The sequence below is a fragment of the Procambarus clarkii genome, chromosome 24, assembly GCF_040958095.1.
Source record: "Procambarus clarkii isolate CNS0578487 chromosome 24, FALCON_Pclarkii_2.0, whole genome shotgun sequence".
Classification (NCBI taxonomy): Eukaryota; Metazoa; Arthropoda; class Malacostraca; order Decapoda; family Cambaridae; genus Procambarus; species Procambarus clarkii.
Window position 1 is genome coordinate 16,029,765 of NC_091173.1, and position 21,265 is coordinate 16,051,029.

General features: G+C 38.7%; 1 protein-coding gene across 1 annotated transcript; it reads left to right on the forward strand.

Moving 5' to 3' along the window:
• The first annotated feature begins 4,054 nt into the window (after nt 1–4,054).
• Nucleotides 4,055–4,927, forward strand: LOC123761814 (salivary glue protein Sgs-3-like). The gene has a single exon (XM_045748033.2). It carries the CDS (start codon nt 4,055–4,057, stop codon nt 4,925–4,927), a length of 873 nt encoding a protein of 290 aa, XP_045603989.2.
• Nucleotides 4,928–21,265: the final 16,338 nt, after the last annotated feature.

Genomic DNA, 21,265 nt, shown 5'->3' on the forward strand with positions numbered 1-21,265 from the left:
GGGACTATGCCAGGAGGTATATTGCTGTGTAAACATACCCAGAGGTATACTGCTGTGTAAACATATACGCAGATACGTTACTGAGTGTATAGTGTATTAGGATGCGTTGTTTCGGCAAGTATATATGGGATTAGTAATGCCAGTGAGTATATCGTGTTAATACTACAAAGATATCTCGACGATATACTATACTGAAGGAGTATATAGAGCAGGTATATCGAATCATCTAGGCTCATGATCGGGATGGAATATCGAGTATAGATATATTAGGATTATATTTGTGATGACTATACCAGAACAAGTATACCCATGAGTATATTTGGATATTTATGATATACAAAATTAAATATACTACGAGAATATATCGCCAACAATTGCCAGGATATATCCCTTGGTGCAGGTGGTAAGCCTCAAGGGTGAGAGGCCTCGGGTAAACGACACATTAGCAATCAAAGGAGCTCATAACTACCTCGTTAGCTTAATCGCCTCGTTCGCTTGTTCAGACATCTTCATCTTGTTAAAATGGTGGTTCGGGTATTTAGCATGTAATTGTGTAATTGGGGTCCTGGCGGTGTTATCCTGTGTGTAAGTTATCTTTTGTTGGGGGTCCTGGCGGTGTTATCCTGTGTGGGTGTTATGTTTTGTTGGGGGTCCTGGCGCTGTTATCCTGTGTGGGTGTTATGTTTTGTTGGGGGTCCTGGCGCTGTTATCCTGTGTGGGGGGTTATCTTTTGTTTCTTTGTTATTATTAACACCAGAATCCACCAGGCTCGTTGTGTTGTTATTATTGTACATTCACGCTTGTTTGGTCTCGCTCTTCTCCCTCCTCCTCCTTCGCTCTCCCTCCTTATCTCACGTCCCTTGCTCCCTACCCCCACTGATCCATCTCCCTCGTTCCTCTAACCACCAAAATTAACCTCCATCAACATCTACTTTAACAACATCGTTCACTAACTACTGCTGGACCGACAAGGTTAACTACCATTCATATTCGAGACGCTCGTCAGGAGGTTAGTGCGTGGCGCTAATTGCTTGTTAAGTGTTTTAGCCGCAATTGCGTATGCTCGAGGTCGTTAGTGAGGCCAATTGATTGTTACGAATGCCAATGTAGTTTGCATGTACTTAAACGGGCAGTAATTGGTTGTTAAGTATGTTGATTGCTGTTGGAATGATGGTGGTTGTGGTTGTTGGGATGGTAATGATGGGGGTTGTGGTTGCTGGGATGGTAATGATGGGGGTTGTGGTTGCTGGGATGGTAATGATGGGGATTGTGGTTGCTGGGATGGTAATGATGGGGGTTGTGGTTGCTGGGATGGTAATGATGGGGGGTTGTGATTGCTGGGATGGTAATGATGGGGGGTTGTGGTTGTTGGGATGGTAATGATGGGGGTTGTGGTTGCTGGGATGGTAATGATGGGGGTTGTGGTTGCTGGGATGGTAATGATGGGGGTTGTGGTTGCTGGGATGGTAATGATGTCTGTTGGGATGTAGTGGTTGTTGGGGAGTAGTTATTGTTGCAGAGGAGGAGGTAAAATCGAAGTGGTGGTGGTTGTCGTAATGGTGGTGAGTATCGCGGTGTTGATGACGGATAGTGGTGGTAGTGATCAGATCGCCGGTAGTCGTTGCTGGGGGTGATGGTGGTCATTGTCGGGATTGTGGTGGTTTTGTTAATAGAGTTAGTTATCATTTTAGGTAAAGATGGTGGCTGTTGTGGTGTTGATTGTTGTTGTCCAGATTGTGGTTGCTGTGGAGAAAGCGACAGGTGTTGGAGAGGTTATGAATATGTTGTGGAAGTGGGAGATTGTAGTCTCGTGATGATGGTAGTTGCTGTGCGGGTGTTGTGGTTATAATGGTGGTTGTGAGGTGATAGCACTTATGTTCATGGTGATGGTGGCAGTGACATCAATTGATGGCGTTGATAGTGATTGATTTGGCAGCAGCTGCATTGATGGTGATGAACGCGGCTTTTTTTTACAATAATTATGATTGTGGTGTTTATGGTGCACGTATAGTGATTGTGGTAGAATACAGGTGTAAATATAGTGATATTTATGGTGTAAATGTAGTACATTTACAGTAAATGTAAATGTACTACAGTAAATGTAATTATTGTGGCGGTTATGGTGGTGTAATGTTGTATCTGTGACATACATGATTGTATAAATGCACCAATTGTGTTTATGATATTCATGGAGGTGGTTGTTGTGGTACAGTTGTGGTAGTGATCACTTTCATGGTTGAATAGTGATAACGATTGCTGGGTAGTAAAGGTCAAATTGGCGGTGCTAAAGGCCGCCATAGTCGTGGTGTCTTGATATTGTGGTGATGGCTGTGGTAGTTAGTGATGGTATCGGTGGAGGAAATGTTGGTTTTGGTTGGGATAATGAAGGCTGTGTTGGTAGTGGCTGTGGTTGGGAATGGTGGTAGCTGTGGCGAAGATGGTGGTTAAGGTGAGAATATAACTGCATTAATCTACTCGCCAGTAACATACGAAACACACCCGGAAACTTCTAGAACCTAACATAAATCTATAATATAATACCATTGGTTCCCCCTTCTCCAACCTGATCCAAATTGTGGGTTAAACAGGTGTTTAACCCTCCGCCCCTAATGACCCCTTCCCCTTCTCTCCCCTCGCGGCTAATCTTAAGTAGATTCAATATTAGTTTTCTAGACGTAATTATAGACATGGAAATTAACTTATAAATCTCTCTCTCTCTCCCTTACTCTCTGTCTCTCTCTCTCTCTGTCTCTCTCTCTCTCTCTCTCTCTCTCTCTCTCTCTCTCTCTCTCTCTCTCTCTCTCTCTCTCTCTTGCTTCTACATATCTTCACTGTTTGGGGTATATCAGTATGATGAATAATTCACATAAAAACACTAAATATACTAATATTAACATAATATTAATATAATTAGCTACATAACTAAAATTACATAACATTTGTTTAAATATACCAAATGACAATGATTAAATATATCAGCCGATGACTCAATTGAGCCGATTCTTAATTACCACTAAAATTACCGTTACCAATATCAATTACTATATCTCCCACTACTACCATCACAACAACCACAATTACAAGCACTCCTGCACTCCTAACACTAAAGCTTCAGTCACCACCACCACCACCACTACCAAAACTATCTCAACCACACAAACCCTCCCAAAGATGTGTAAAGAAATAAAAGATGATTTATGTCTAATATATATTACAGATAGACCTATGGTAGATAGTCAAGCGCACTCTGGTGGGACGAGAGAGAGAGAGAGAGAGAGAGAGAGAGAGAGAGAGAGAGAGAGAGAGAGAGAGAGAGAGAGAGAGAGAGAGAGAGAGAGAGAGAGAGAGAGAGAGAGAGAGGAGGTATATTGAACGGGTAATGAGAATCTATAAGACATGTCCAGACTGCGAAACAGGGACCACTGGAGAAAGTTAAATGCTTAGTATTCTTAGCGTGTGGTAGATATGGTGGTATCTGTCATGGTGGTAGTTGTGGTGATGGTACTTATAATGTTGGTGGTAGCTATGATATTGGTGGTAGCTTTGATGTTAGTGGTAGTTGCGATGGTGGTGGTAATTGTGATGGTGGTAGTTGTGATGGTGGTAGTTGTGATGGTGGTAGTTGTGATGGTGGTAGTTGTGATGGTGGTGGAAGTTGTGCTTATAGTCGAAGGGGGGGGAGAGGTTGCATGCGGGTTGTTTTGAAAGTGCTTACCTAACAGCGACTTCGGGGACATGAGGTCTAGCTAGTTAAGTCCCGAGTACTTGTTGGGCTTTATTGGATGTTTCCTGACCATCGTGGCCTGACCAATTAGACCACGACAATTATATTGTGGCCTGATTGTCTGGGGCGTGTGCGTGAGAACACCCTCCGCAAGGGTTCGAACCCTCATCACGGCTCCTACGGAATTTCTCATTGATACATAACGTTAGTGTTATGTATGACAACACTTACATGAGTAATCGTCCCTGTACTGACAACACTATCATGAGTAATCGTCCCTGTACTGACAACACTAACATGAGTAATTGTCCCTGTACTGACAACACTATCATGAGTAATCGTCCCTGTACTGACAACACTATCATGAGTAATCGTCCCTGTACTGACAACACTTTCATGAGTAATCGTCCCTGTACTGACAACACTATCATGAGTAATCGTCCCTGTACTGACAACACTATCATGAGTAATCGTCCCTGTACTGACAACACTATCATGAGTAATCGTCCTTGTACTGACAACACTAACATGAGTAATCGTCCCTGTACTGACAACACTATCATGAGTAATCGTCCCTGTACTGACAACACTGACATGAGTAATCGTCCCTGTACTGACAACACTATCATGAGTAATCGTCCCTGTACTGACAACACTATCATGAGTAATCGTCCCTGTACTGACAACACTATCATGAGTAATCGTCCCTGTACTGACAACACTATCATGAGTAATCGTCCCTGTACTGACAACACTATCATGAGTAATCGTCCCTGTACTGACAACACTATCATGAGTAATCGTCATTGTACTGACAACACTAACATGAGTAATCGTCCCTGTACTGACAACACTATCATGAGTAATCGTCCCTGTACTGACAACACTATCATGAGTAATCGTCCCTGTACTGACAACACTATCATGAGTAATCGTCCCTGTACTGACAACACTAACATGAGTAATCGTCCTTGTACTGACAACACTAACATGAGTAATCGTCCCTGTACTGACAACACTAACATGAGTAATCTTCCTTGTACTGACAACACTATCATGAGTAATCGTCCCTGTACTGACAACACTAACATGAGTAATCGTCCTTGTACTGACAACACTAACATGAGTAATCGTCCCTGTACTGACAACAGTAACCTCACGAGTAATCGTCCCTGTACTGACAACACTAAGCAACATGAGTAATCATCCTTGCAATAACACAACCTTCACCAGTAACAGCCCTTGCAACAGGTCTAACTCAAACACCTCCACTATTACCCATTGTGCCAACAGCATTAACATCGCCCATTGGTCAAACTGCTTTTGAACCAACACCACATTTTATTGTTGTATATTGTTGCATTATTTGCATTATTTTACTGTTGTATATGACAAACTTAAATATTCTTAAGCTTAGTATAGCATATATACTGTATGTACTATATTAGGCCTAAGATGGCATGTATCAACCCGTCCTCTTAAAACAACGTCGCTTTTCGCTCGTATGCGCACTATGGCCAAAAACTGAACGTAATTTGAAATGAAATCGGCTCACGAAAGAGACGTACTGTCCCGTTTTCTGTTTTGAGTCCTCCTGCTTACTTGGTTAGGTTAGAAGAGGAAACTTTCAATTAACGGTTTGTTTTCATATTAACTTTTGTTTTCATGACGTTTTGAAAGCTTAGGAGAACTTCCTGCCTTCCTAACTACCAGAGGACCTTTAACTTGCTGTTTTTGAATAAAAAAAATCCAAAATTTATTTTCAATTATTTTTCACTTTCAAATTACGTCTATTTTCGGCCATACGGGCAAACGGCCAAATTCAGACGAAATTTGTAAGAGGACAGGCTGACATGCCAAGAATTGCTAGGAGAAGTTAGGCTATGTTGTTGATAAAAAAAATAAAAATATTTCTGGTTTGCTTAAATTCAGTAATATAATAGTCAACTTTCCGGTGGTCCATCACTACATATTATTACTTTTCACCAAATAATTACTATAAATCCTTTTATTTTTGGAGGATGGGCTGCGATTTTCCTCGTACACCCCTAGATGGGATATTCGAGTGGTTGATTTGTGTGTTGTGCAGCTTTTTATATGAAGGTAGGTGTGTTTATATTAATTCCTGGAATGCTTGCACAAAATTTACATTGCTTTGAATTTAAAACAATAAAAAACATTGAAAAGAAAAATATCTTAATTAATACTTATGACTTCTTGTGATAATAAGTAAATATCATAAGTGCAATGAGTATAATATATTGTGTTTAGTTGGGGTGCTCAGCAGCGGCTCGTCATGTTTGGGGGTCTTTGATGTGACAAAGTTGGGGAACCCCAGCCTCAGTTACCTTTTAGTCTCAGTCTTTACCCTTTTCTCGCAAGCACCTTTGTCTCCTTTCTTCCCTACTTCTACCTTACTCATCTTAAACCCCTCTCCCCAACTCCTCTTAAACCTCTCTCCCAGATCCTCTTAAACCCCCTCTCCCCAACTCCTCTTAAACCCCACTCCCAACTCCTCTTAAACCTCTCTCCCCAGCTCCTCTTAAACCCCCTCTACCCTCTATAATACCTCTTGCCCTAAGCCCTCTATAATACCTCTTCCCCCACTTTCCTTCAGTCCTATCAAACACCCCTCACCCACCAGACCCTCCCACCCCCCAGACAGAATTATACGGTGCCATAGGATCACTCTAGGTGGAATAATACCCTTATACAACCATTAACTCAACCATTACTCTCGCATATCTTGCAGCTAGCCATTAGCGGGCTCGCACGGACACCCTGTGTTGTAATGATTACCTCAAGTTTCACGTTAATGGAAATTAGGGTAGAATAATGGATAATTATTGTGAGTACTTAATGGTAAACGGGCTTACATGCCGGCGCCCAGCCAGCGGCATGTGCTGGTCAATAGGTGAATAGGCAGCCTAATAAATGACTCACGAGTGAATATTAATAATAATGATGCTGATGGTAATGATGAAAATAATAAATCATCATCACTACCCTGTCTCCCACTTCCATGGAGCGGTTAGGCATCAGCCCCGAAATAGATTGGACAGCAAATCGGAAAAGAAGACTAAAGATACAACATTCTGCAGCGTCACAAAGAACCAAGACCGTCATAGTCCAGCAAAATATTGGTCGGGGGAAAGAAAAAAAATATGTATAACGAGAAAATATATAATGGTTCTGATAAATAGATTCACGTTTTAAGTAAACAGATATCACTCCTTGAAAAAATGCATACAGGCTCTAAGAAAAATAGATTACAGGTCCCGAGAGACGTTACAAGGCCTCCTCAGTAAAGAAAAGTACAGGTTCTCATTAAAAATATATAGATCCAGATAAAATAGAAATAGATCCTGAGAAAAAAGAAGTTAGTCAAATATATAAAATCTCTGCCAAGAGGGGCACCAGTACTGAGAAAGATAGATACAAGTCCTGAGAAAATTCCTCCAGGTGCTGAGGAAAACAAGAGGTCAGACGCTTAAGCATGCGGCACCAGCTCCACATATTAAGAGTACAAAACGTGATCAGAAAAGAGTAATACTAGCAGTCTGAATCGCCAAGTGGTTCACTGAATAATAATTAAATAAAATAAAATACAGTTTATAAGTAAAAACATTGTGTACAGTATTAAATACGTTCTAATTATTAGTCTTAACCATTATCATTTAAATTCTTATTATATAAATTCAGTAACGCAAATGGCAAGAGATAAAACAAAAATATATATAAATAATATAATCTGCTTTAAACCTCTCGGCGGGTTTTTGACTGTACTAATAAAGTGTAACATGTGTACTTTATTCGTACAAAAATAAATGCATATTGCATCGCCTGTCGATTAAATAAATTCAGGGCCGTGTTTGCTCAATGTAGCAAATACGTAGTTGAGAATAGAGATTCACATTTTGAAACAATAATTTAATTTTACGTTTCAGAGGAATAATAATAATAATAAAAAGTACAGTGCAGCCTCGTGTATAGCCAATTGTTGCATGACTTGTGTATCCTAGTATTCAATTTTACGATATATTGTAACTCATCGTTGACAAATTCTATAATATAATATTTCTGTTATCCTCATTATTATAAACATGTATTATTTAAAGCTGGAGCTCGAGATTCAGGATCAGTGCTGCTGGAGGTTCTTAAATGACTTGCGCTTATTTTAAATGGAGAATCATAACTTAGCGTCTCTAAATATCGGATAATATAAGTTTAGCAGAATAATTGCTAAGCATCAATAAGAACTTGCAAGTTACTTAGTATACTTTAACCTCAAAATTAAGTTTTTATTATGATGCTAATAATACGGTTACTCATAGGTCTTCAGTCTTACTGCCAAAGCTCGTGTGTGTGTGTTTAGATGTTGAAGACCTCCGCAGGTCTTTACTAATTAGATTTTAAAAGTTTATTGAGAAGTTAATATTTGCAGCTGGTCGTTAGTATCTAATCACTGGGTGAGGTGGCCTGAGAGGAGTACAGAGAATAATGGGTGAGTGAGGAATTTTGAATAAGGTAAAGGAAGCACTGGGTGAATAGGGTGTTCTGGATACAGTACAGGGAGCATTGAGTTGGGTGCTCTTGGTACAATACAGGAAGCACTGGGTGAATAGGGTGTTCTGGATACAGTACAGGGAGCATTGAGTAGGGTGCTCTTGGTACAATACAGGAAGCACTGGGTGAATAGGGTGTTCTGGATACAGTACAGGGAGCACTGAGTAGGGTGCTCTTGGTACAATACAGAAAGCACTGGGTGAGATGTTTTGAGCACAGTACAGAGATTCGCCGGGTAATTGTTTAAAGCATTATACACGGATCACTGTGAAGACTGTACAATGATTACTGGGTGAGTGACGTGTTTGAGCACAATAAAGAAGTTGTTGTGTGAAATAATTGTTCAGGACAATTTTCACCCACACCCTCTGTAACCGCTTGTTAGTGAATTATTAATTTAATTCAACTTATAACCCCGAAATTCTGCTTTCTATTGCAAATAAATTTTTATTGAAGTATAAAAACGTTTCAAATGACCGAAATATAAGATTTATTTGGACAGCTTAGCCATTAAAATAATTCTTGTAAAATGATAAAATATATAATGAGTTATACAACCTGTCCTATAGTTTGAATGTGCATATATAATCTCCCATTGTAGGGGGTTGGCATCCTAATGGGTTTTTGATACTTAGATTAACTACTGACTTCTCTCACGATGCAAACCCAACCACTTGGGCTGGACGGTAGAGCGACGGTCTCGCTTCATGCAGGTCGGCGTTCAATCCCCCGACCGTCTACGTGGTTGGGCACCTTTCCTTTCCCCCCGTCCCATCCCAAATCCTTATCCTGACCTCTTTCCAGTGCTATATAGTCGTAAAGGCTTGGCACTTTCCCCTGATAACTCCCTCTCACGATGCAACCCAAAACAGTTGCCTAACTTCCCAGTACCTGTTTATTGCTAGGTGAACAGCGGCATCAACTGAAAAGAAACTTGCAAAAACCTGTACTCTTGACTGCATAGGCTTCGGTTTTGTTATTTGGTTTGCTGGGTTTTGTACAAAATGAACCTCTGTTTAGTTTTCTGATTTTCCTAGGTTGATACAAGTGTGGTTGTCCAAAAACGGTAAGCGAAAAGAGTATATCTTAAGCAATGGCTTCGAACACATTTAAGCCGAGAAAAGTACATAAACTTATTATTTCTCACCATTAGATATATATATTTTAAACTTGCACGTCAACATTTCTAAAACGAGTAAGCCTTTCCTCAGGCTAGGCTCGTCCAATCGGCGGTCGACCTCCAAAGACGCATTAGTCAATTTTAACGTAATGCGTATTCAAAATTTGAATTTTCACAAATATAAGTTATCATTCTTACTAGACTGTGTTGAATAGTTAGGCCTAACTTAAATTTGGTTAGGTGGTTAAGTTCTGTTGGCAATTATTGGTATTTGTAGTGCGTTGATGAAGATTCGTACTCTCAGAGAGTACATGCATTATCAGTTATGAGTCGTGTGTAAGGTGTTCATTCGTAAAAAGAATGTTTACCTGTTTACGTGAACAGGGTGTTACGACCTGTTTACAAGGTGTAAACAGGTCGCTGGATTAACGAGCATTCGGCGTTTGAATAGGATGCGTTGCAAAACTCATAACCGATTGTGCTCGAACTTTTCTAAAAGGAAAACACATTACATATACAGTAGTATAATTCTCAGTAAATATGTGTTTTATATCATCACAGAGCATGAATCTTAAAACCTAAATGTTATACTTGATCCTGCCTTGCAAGAACTTCAATATTTTGTCTACTGGGTGTTGGTAATTTTTTCTTTATTAAATAATATACAATATAAAGATCACATTTACATCAATTTACAAGGGAAACTACTACATTTATATATATTTTATATAATTCTCAGTAAACCAACTTTTCATTTCATCACCAAGAATGAGCCGTAAACCCCAAATGTCATACCTGATCCTGCCTCGCAAGAAGTTCAATATTCTGTCTACCGAGTAACCCTCCTGCCTGCCTATCCACACAAAAAAAATGTTATCAGAAAGTAGTATAATTATTGTAATTTTTAATTTTCTTGCATTTTATGTCAATATGAAACATTAAAAACATCATTAACTCCACTCTAATGCTTGGTCCACATAAAGCTTTAAGAGTGTATGTAATGTAGTATGTTCCTTGTAAATTGATGCATATATGTTTTAAATTGTATATTATTTAATAAAGATAAAAGAACTTTTCTAAAATGCTTTACCCACTTGAGCCAAATACAAATAATTGCCAACAGAACCAGAATACCCAACCTATCATAGGCCTGATCATACAGAAAAATTATAATGAGCATTAATATTCTTTTAAAATTGAGAAAATGTTTTTGGTTAAAGTACTTGAAAATTGACGAATGCTATTTTATGTCGCCCGCAGCTTGGACAAGCATAACTTTAGTATTGCAAATAAAAATAATTGACACCTAACCTAAATTGATTGAAATAATTGAACCTAAACTCCTACCCTAGCCTAGACCTAACTATAAACGTAAGAATTATATAATCATAATAATAATAATTTATATTTAAGGATATGCAATGTTTCATTCCACAGTGAGTGAAAATTCAAGGGTGCGTTTTGGGGACGTCTGCAGCTTGGATGAGAATAGTCTGAAAACAGATTGCAGAGTCGGTTTAACATTTATAAATACAAAACATGATTATCTCCTTACCGAGGATAGTCATATTTTGTACTTATCTCAAGCTGATTATGTTTCAAATTATGACTGCAACCCATCCTCAGGTCATGCTCGTTCAAGCCGAAGCAGTCCATCAATTTTAAGTGTAATAGAATATTGCATTTCATATATAAAAATATTATATATTATAATTTAGTTGATGCATTTGCGCTTCATTCATTTCCATTCTGTAATGTTTATACACCTAAATCAAATTAGTTAAAGTATCTAGTCTACCCCAGGCCTATGTGCAAAACACAACACATTAAATAATATAGCCTATGCAAAACAAAAAACAAAAATTAACAAATCTAGCCAACAAAATCCGTGTAGTAAATACTAGGTTTTGTAAGAATTTTTTTCACAGGTTACTAAGTTTGTCTAAGAGTTTTTGCGCACTTTAGGCCAGTTGTTTCGGCTAAGCTATTTTTGTGAATTTTTAGTGTGTATTTAAAACACGTCTTGAGTTACAGTTTCGAGTATGATAAGATTGAGATAAATACAAATTATATGTAACACCTTAACATTCACTGAAGTGAAACTATGCAACATGTGAAGTACTGAACGACAGTACTGGAAATGAGGGTGATGTCAGACCAAAATGTGACGGGCTCAGGCTTTTATATTAACCATTTATCCATTTATTATCGCTATCGCTGAGTTTTCTGTACAACCGTTGTACAGTTTGCTGTAAAATGTCACATATCATGTAAATGACTCAACGTAGGGTAATTAACAACTCGCCAATGTAGGGAAATTAACAATTCGCCAACGAAGGGTAATTAACAGCTCGCCAGCGTAGGGAAATTAACAGCTAGCCAACGTAGGTTGATTAACAACTCGCCAACGTAGGTTAATTAACAACTTGCCAACGTAGGGTAATTAACAACTCGCCAACGTAGGGTAATTAACAACTCGCCAACGTAGGGTAATTAACAACACCCCAACGTAGGGAAATTAACAACACGCCAACGTAGGGAAATCAACAACACGCCAACGTAGGGAAATTAACAACACGCCAACGTAGGGTAATTAACAACTCGCCAACGTAGGGAAATTAACAACACGCCAACGTAGGGTAATTAACAACACGCCAACGTAGGGAAATTAAAAACACGCCAACGTAGGGAAATTAACAACACGCCAACGTAGGGTAATTAACAACACGCCAACGAAGGGTAATTAACAACACGCCAACGAAGGGTAATTAACAACACGCCAACGAAGGGTAATTAACAACACGCCAACGAAGGGTAATTAACAACACGCCAACGAAGGGTAATTAACAAGCCGCCTCCGGCGGCAACAATCAAAAATCAATCCTAGGCTTGCTGTCACCCCTAAGTCAACAACTCGACCGCCACTGAACAAAAGTTATTAATCTGCATTATAAGCGACAACTTACCTCGGGAATGAAACTGGAGGCCGTCAGTGTTGTAGGCGTGGCAAAGGTTGGCAAAGATCTGAAGTAAAGAGCACTGAACATGACATTATCACTCCCGCCGACACACTCCTCGCCACCTTAACAGTTTGGTGCCCAGCGTCGCCTGATGGCCGCGTTCACAAATTTAAATCTGTTTTAACCTGAGAGTTATTAGTTATAATTTCCATATTTAGTCTGTATGTGTGTATATATACAGTATACAGATTTATAAATGTGCATTTCTAGGTTCAGCAATGTAGTTAAGGACTATTATAAGTTTTGCATTTTTATAAATTCCAATAATAGAATATACGATGTGGGTGATTGGCCTCGTTCAGCTGATTCCAAATTTTCGAAAAAATATAAAAATGTTTCCTTTATCCTTCTTTGTATATAACTTCGTGTTTCTCGGCTAAATCTAAAATACGATGCATATTTGTATATACATAATCTGCATTTATAATGATTGTAATGTTGTTTTAATTTTGAAGAGATCTCAGATGAGACCTGGCGAGTGACGGTCAGTGTGTCACTGGTGTCAGGTGTGGGTGGACGCTCGTGTTCTCTCCACACTCCAGATACACTTGTTTCCTATTTTCTAAAGTGCATCCGTGACCTAACACGCGTGAAGACTAAAATTATTACATACTAAATTGACAAGCTTTACAGCAAGGTACTCCGGGCTCTGGAATCACACTTCAAAGTCCGTAATGACGGTTTAGGACAAACTCCCGCCTTGCCTCAAATTTTGTAAAGACTAACGGGATTCTTGCAAATCAATTTTATATTTTGTTTTGAAACTTAGTGCATTTGAACATATATACTCATATATATATATATATATATATATATATATATATATATATATATATATATATATATATATATATATATATATATATATATATATATATATATATACATAATGTGTGAACTTGGTAGCTGAAGATGTTGGATGATGCCGTGAGGATGGCAGCGGAAGGCAGGAAGGATGACGCAGGCGCCATGGTAAGTTCATGTTTGAGTTTGGTTCTCCTATACTGTCTCTACTGACCTCTACATTTTGTGGTCATGTCGACCTGAACACAATTCGCTTGTCTGTCTTTATATTTTTCGTAACAGTAATGCACAGAATCCGTGTAAATAAGGGAAGGCAGTGCCGTCGCCAGATCCACTTTCCCTCTACTTTTCTTCCAAGAAAAATAACGGATTTCTTGAGTAAATAATTGGCGCCAAGACTCATAAATGATTTCCCTACTTAACCCGTGGCCTGTGACCATTTTTACCTGATAATCGGTCTTGATCATATGACCAGTTAGTCAAATCACAGACAATTGCAGTACGCGTTGTTAGTAATTGGTCTCACGTTGGTCGTTCGGTCACAGCCGCCAATACCCGGCCAAGGTCGCCAGTCTAGTTCAGTGTAGTAAATGCTAAAATGTTCGTTGAACACTTGAGGAAATAAGTTATGGAGTGTTATGGTGTACAGACCGACCTCACACAGCATTATGTGTACATTACTGGCTCTAACGTCCAAAGCAAGTTGCTTGAGTGTTAATTTAAGCTACTCAATTGGTACGCTCTCTCAAACTGATGATCATAGCCATCGATAGATTAGGTGGGTCAATGCAAGTTCGAAATTTTGTTAGGCTAACCCGTATAAATTGGACGCTTTCAAAATTGTGACATGATAGAACCCCGGGTCAGCATGTTAGGTCCCCTAGGTGTGTTGGACATGGGAGAATAAGCAATGTTATATGTGTTGGACACGGGAGAAATAATGTTATATGTGTTGGACACGGGAGAAATAATGTTATGTGTGTTGGACACGGGAGAAATAATGTTATGTGTGTTGGACACGGGAGAAATAATGTTACGTGTGTTAGACACGGGAGAAGCAATTTTATGTGTGTTGGGCACGGGAGAAGCAATTTTATATGTGTTGGACACGGGAGAAGCAATTTTATGTGTGTTGGACACGGGAGAAGCAACGTTATGTGTGTTGGACATGGGGGAAGCATGTTAGGTGTGTTGGACACGGGAGAATCAAGTCAGGTGTATTAAACACGGCATAACCGTGTTAGGCGTGTTGAACACGGGAGACGCATGTTAGGGGTGTTGTACACGGAGGCGAAATAATACTGTTCTTGGATTTGTATGAAGATATTTGTTGCCTTTGCTGACGCTTATAGCTTTAGTTTGTTCATGCATTTATTATGCACCCCATTCCCATCCCGTGGGCGGTGGTGGAAAGGGTTATAGAGGCACAATATTTGTTCAAGAACTGAACTCCACAGTTCATATTCCTAAGCAAGTAACAATCATGTAAGTTAGTTTTTAACACATATACATTATTTTGTTTAATTTTGCCCCGAAGGGCGAGTTTATTGGGTAGCGCCACTCATCCTGTGAGTGGACATTCCGCCATAACTGCATGTACAACACTCCCCAATAGGAAGAAAACATGCTGGGTTGTTCATCCTGTCACTTGTACCCAGACACAGCTAGGACTTGACATTTACCTGTAAACTCTTATGTCCCTTACAGGATTCGAACCTGGGCCGAAATAGAGCCATTGAGATAGTCACTGGCTGAGTAGTTATAGAACTGAGCTGCCAGGGGTACTGTTCTCTGGCGGCCCAAGTTAGAATCCAGGAGGGTGTCATAGTTTACAGTTGTACATGGGTTTGGGGGACCGTTCATGCTTTATGCACACACATAGTATGTGTATATATATATATATATATATATATATATATATATATATATATATATATATATATATATATATATATATATATATATATATATATATATATAACTGAAAACTCACACCCCAGAAGTGACTCGAACCCATACTCCCAGAAGCAACGCAACTGGTATGTACAAGACGCCTTAATCCACTTGACCATCACGACCGGACAAAATGAGGTGATAGCCGAGGCTATATGAACCACCCCACCGCCGGCACTCGGATAGTTATCTTGGGCATAGCATTTTACCAAATCACCTCATTCTTTGGGGCACACGTGAGGAACACAAATGCGAACAAGCCTGAATGGTCCCCAGGACATATGCAACTGAAAACTTGTCCTGGGGACCATTCAGGCTTGTTCGCATTTGTGTTCCTCACGTGTGCCCCAAAGAATGAGGTGATTTGGTAAAATGCTATGCCCAAGATAACTATCCGAGTGCCGGCGGTGGGGTGGTTCATATAGCCTCGGCTATCACCTCATTTTGTCCGGTCGTGATGGTCAAGTGGATTAAGGCGTCTTGTACATACCAGTTGCGTTGCTTCTGGGTGTATGGGTTCGAGTCACTTCTGGGGTGTGAGTTTTCAGTTGCATATGTCCTGGGGACCATTCAGGCTTCAGACAAAAATCAGAGGATACAACTGACGATTTACTATAAAACCAGAAAAACGGCCAGCCTACTCATGAGAAACTCTCCAGACACGAAACAGAACGCTTTAAAAGAGACTAACGTCGTCTATGCCTTCAAATGCCCACTTGGGGACTGTAAGCTCCAAAAAACCCAGTATATAGGCAAGACAACAACATCTCTTTCTAGGCGTTTAACGATGCATAAACAACAGGGCTCCATTAAGGAACATATAATCTCTTCCCATAACCAAACCATCGCCAGAGAAATCCTAGTAAACAACACAGAAATCATCGATAGATACAGCGATAGCAGGCGGCTTGACGTTTGCGAGGCACTACACATCAAGAAGTCAACACCAGCAATCAACAGCCAATTATTGCACAACTATATTCTACCCACCTCAAGACTCCGCTCCAATATAGAAGCATCAAGAAATATGGACCAATAGGCTTTCTACAAACACTTCTATTCAATATCCATTGTTTCGTGTTCTGTCTTGTGTTGATACTTTTAATACCCTATTAATATCCTCTAATGCCACATCATCCTTCCCACCTCACTCAAATGTAATGCCACATCACCCTTCCCACCTCACTCAAATGTAGATATAAAATCAGGGAAACGCAAGTTCTAATCAGTTGTGTATTTGTGAAGTCTTTGAAAATGTAATAAGTTTTACGAAACGCGCCCGTGTCGCGTCAGACTAGAAATAAAAATGAATTTTGGAGAAGTGATTTTTGATTTACCTCCAACAGTGAAGCATAATGTACGAAAGATTGAGAAAATTCGTGTTAGAATTATTAATCTTACTTTTTCGGTCATATTTAATAAAATATGTCTACAGGAAAGACTGCTACCAAAATATACTAATATATATATATATATATATATATATATATATATATATATATATATATATATATATATATATATATATATATATATATATATATATATATATATATATTTTCATGCGTCTGAAAACAAATGACATAAATACCAGCAATAATTAGGCCTATGCTAACTATCTGGAGAGCAATATTCCACAGGGTAATATAAGTTCTGGTGTCAGACTAATATGAATGCAAAACACTGGTTTAAAAAAATGCCAGGTTAAAGTTAATATAATTTCCAGTCAGGTAAATATAATTGACAGTGTAAGGATTATATAATTGTCAGTCAGCCTAATATAAATGGTAGCCAAACTATTACAATTGGCCAGGCGAATATAAATGCCAGTTAGGCTAATATAATTGTCAGTCAGGCTAATTTAACTGCTAGAGTCTAGCTGATAGGGCCTATATAAAAAAAACTCTGTGGATAACAAAGCTTGAGACCAATAGAATCAATATTCTTAAAGTCTTCATCCAAGTATTCTGGATTAACAACCCGAAGAGCTCTTAGATACAGGAAATAACTGATTGTTTCACATTGATTGCAAGATAATTGTGAGACAATTGATTGTCTAATGCTTTGTTTGTTAATTTGTCAGAAAGTTCTCACCAAATTAATTGGGAGATGGCTTCTTCCTCTTGGTACTCTCCCAATCACCAAATTGATTGAGAGTACCAGCGCTGTTAATCGGGAGACCCACGACGACCTGGGTTCGAATCCTGAGGGGGTCATAGAATTTAAATGATTCTATGCTTGGGGACCAATCAAGCTTTGCATATCTACAGCCTCTAGGAAGCGAACTTTTTTTGTGTCCTCTTAATGTTAATTTTTTGTATAAAATTAGATACGTAACTGTATAACTTGCATAATAAAGTGTACACCATAAAAAAAGGGGGGGTGGTAGAAGAAGCGAACACTCTTACGTATTCAGAGTTAAATGGCAAGTTTTTCCCTGAATGCTCTGTGTTCCCTTCTCTGAGGCTGTGGGTCCCTATAATTGCACCAGAGGTGGTACCCCCCTATATATATATATATATATATATATATATATATATATATATATATATATATATATATATATATTATTATTATTATTATTATTATTATTATTATAAGTGGCCCACAACAGTGTCTATTAAAGGCAATTTACATTGGCGGTTAGTCAATTACAAAGTTACTAATCACGCTTCAGACACCCATCCAACTGGGCAGCAGCTTTATTCATGTGCAATCATTATCTGCAGGAAGTAACCCTTGAAATACTTGGCAAAGATTTCTGCTCTTACATAATTTTGAATGAACAGCTTACACATTTCTTGAACAAAACTGATAGAACTAGATCTCTGAATTCCACGATTTTTTTACAGCCAGTTTTATAGTGACGCGAAGTATGTGAACAGTTTTGCTGACGGAGTTTACATTTAGTTGTCTACGTCATCAGGTGGTGCCAACTCCCGGAGGTACACATTTGTACCGGAGCCTAAGCCTAGCAGTATTACCGTCTCTTAAGTCTGTTAATATTATTGGATGATCCATACATGTGTGGTTCTTCCATAGTCCATCGACTGATAGTAGATGGAGTAACTGGTGTGATTTTCACTTTGCCTCAAGTCTACTAGATTTTGTTGCTGTTCTTGAAAAATTACCGCCCTCAGGATGCTCGAAGGCAGGGTGTTAGAGGCAATCCAAGATGGTAATCAATTCTCGCTTTATCAGCAAACTCATCAGTTCTATCATGCATTCAATGAACAGTAAGGGAAGGAATTCACAGACGACAAACTATGACTCCAGCATTAATTATTTAATTATATCCGTGCCTACGTGTAGGTTCCGACAAGCACGTCACAGTTTTACCTTGGGGAACTAAGTGCAGTCAAGGATGACAAGAAGTCACTTCCAATTAACGTGTCGACTTTGGATTCATATACTCGTTTGAGTGTATGAATTATGACAAACAATTCTGCTTGAAGAGTGGAGGCCCAGTTATTTATACAAACTTCACATTTATAGGATAGGAATAGGAGCCATCTCCCGCTATCACAACAAATACACTTCCAGCTGCACCACAGGACTGGTGCCAGGTGTAAATAATTTGAGAGAGGGTGCGCTCTTTCACCAGTAGCTGTTGGATAGTTTCTCAACTTTTCGTGAGCTGTCTCTGATGTTTTAAAGTTTCATTCACTTAATTAAAGTTGTATTCGTGGCATCAGTTTTGCTAAAAATCGATCGTATTTTTTTAATTTAATTAAATTTGCATGGTAGTGTTCCAAATATATGATAAGGTATGCAATGTAAAGTGTGTATATGCACACATACACATATATATCCATATATCCATATGTGCGCGTATATACGCATGCACGCGCACACACACACATACACACACATATATATATATATATATATATATATATATATATATATATATATATATATATATATATATATATATATATATACATACATACATACATACATACACACACACACACACACACACACACACACACACACACACACACACACACACACACACACGTGCGCGCTCACACTGGTATACACACCCAAACGCACACACATACATACACGCACACCTCTCCTTCATACACACTATCTTTAAACAAGATTATATCTTGGTTAACATTTTCTTACTATTTATCACTAGACCAACCTAAACTATTATTGAGACGCTGTCTTGCCCCGAGCACAGGGCGCGCCCAACTGCTTCTTATGAGGCAAAATTATTCGTGTGGACACAGTAATAATAATATAAAATAATAAATAACACAAATAATGTATTATTATTTTGTATTATTAATATTTTATTCAATATTCGATTTAATATTAGGCTAACTTCAAAGCGTTTGTTGGACGGGTAACCTGTTTCTCATTGTATATTCACGGAGAGTTTATTTTTGTACCGGACTATGTTCAGGACCAATGTATACTTTCTGGTTGGTCAGTAAGCTAATGTGGTGGCCTAAACAACCCTTCTGCGGTTGATAGGCTTAAGTCCCAACGTGAAACCTAAGCAAAGTGGTTGTTTTGGTTCATTATTACAAGTGACCCATTGATTGTTAGTCTACAACATAACTGAGCGTTGTATATATAAATAAAAAAAAGTTAGCTGTTCATCTATTGTTGACTATGAATTAATGTGAGACAGTTTAGGAACAACGCTGCAAGGCTAGGCTGTTCTCAGAAAGAGTCTTTAACAAACATTATTACAAGTGACCCGTTGCACCCATTGATCGTTAGTCTACAACATTACTGAACGTTTGCTATTAGATTAAGAAGCCAATACTATTTCCATGTCTATATAAAACAAGAAAATGAATTCGAGTTGTAAATATAATTTCGTATGTTAACCTTAAGGTAATCTATTTTCATATTGTAAAATAGGATTAATTATTTAATTGTGTATGTGTACTCACCTAGTTGTGCTTGCCGAGTCGTGCGTCAGGTCTTAAGCCCCGATTTTCGATAATTAGTAGTTCAATGCATTTTCTCCTTCATTGTTTTATCATATTTACATTTACCACTGTTTATCGAATTGGCTTAGACAACTTTCTCATCTAGTCCGTTGCACTCCTATGCTATTTTTAGACTGAAAAAAATATTTCTGCCATCTTTGTGGCTCATATGTGTTTCCAGTTGCCACTTACGACCTCTCGTTCTAGAAGTTCAAAATTAATTTCAACATTACTTCAAAATCTACTTTGTTAATCCCCCTTAGTACAGTATCTTGTACATCGTTATCATGTTTGCTCAATCCCCTCTCCCAGTGTGGTGAACTGGACAAATGTAGTTCCGTTTCTTCAATCTTTTTTATACCTTAGTCCCTTTAGCTCAGGAACGAGCTTTGTTGCATATTTTTTAACATTTTCTAGTTATGTTTTGTGTTTCTTTGAATAGGAATTCCATGCCCGGACAGCATACTCAATAATGGGTCTTACAAAGGATATATACAGCGTATTTGTGAGTGTGTGCACTATGTATGTACACGTGTATACGTGAGTGTATGCATTCATCTTTGCCTTAGCCTAGTTCACTAGCCTATCAATAGTTTATTTAAATATAACAGCACCACGTGAAACATTAGTAACAGTAGCCCCCAACCACTTTCTTAATCCTACTCTGATCAGTTTCCTCCCAGCTTATATGGCGTCCATAATTCCGCACTAGCCTGCGTTTTTCCCCTCAAACGCCCCCCCCCCCCATCATTCTACATTTTTTTGTTTCCCCTTTATGCCCTCCAACAGCTTGCCTTAGTAACCCTCCCGCACTAACTCTCCCCACACACAAAAGCACATTTCCGTATCACGAAAACGCCCACAAAATGCTTTTTGAGGCAAGACTATAACCCGTTATTAGCCTACTGCATATCGTGAAAGGACTTCCGCTTCTCATCTATAATTACACTGGTTTCTTAACCAAGCTCCAATTCTTTTATCCTGCAGCCTGCCATATGTCCAATTGCTGCGTTCATAAGTTCAAATGTTGCGTTAACATGCTCACTTACTTTAATCATGTATTTATTGAAAGACTAATGCATCCGCGTCAAGTAAGCTTTTGGGCCACATCCTCCTCAGT

Excerpts from the sequence above, each read along its gene's own strand:
- LOC123761814 (XM_045748033.2), top strand. The coding sequence starts at position 4,055 with ATGAGTAATCGTCCCTGTACTGACAACACTATCATGAGTAATCGTCCC.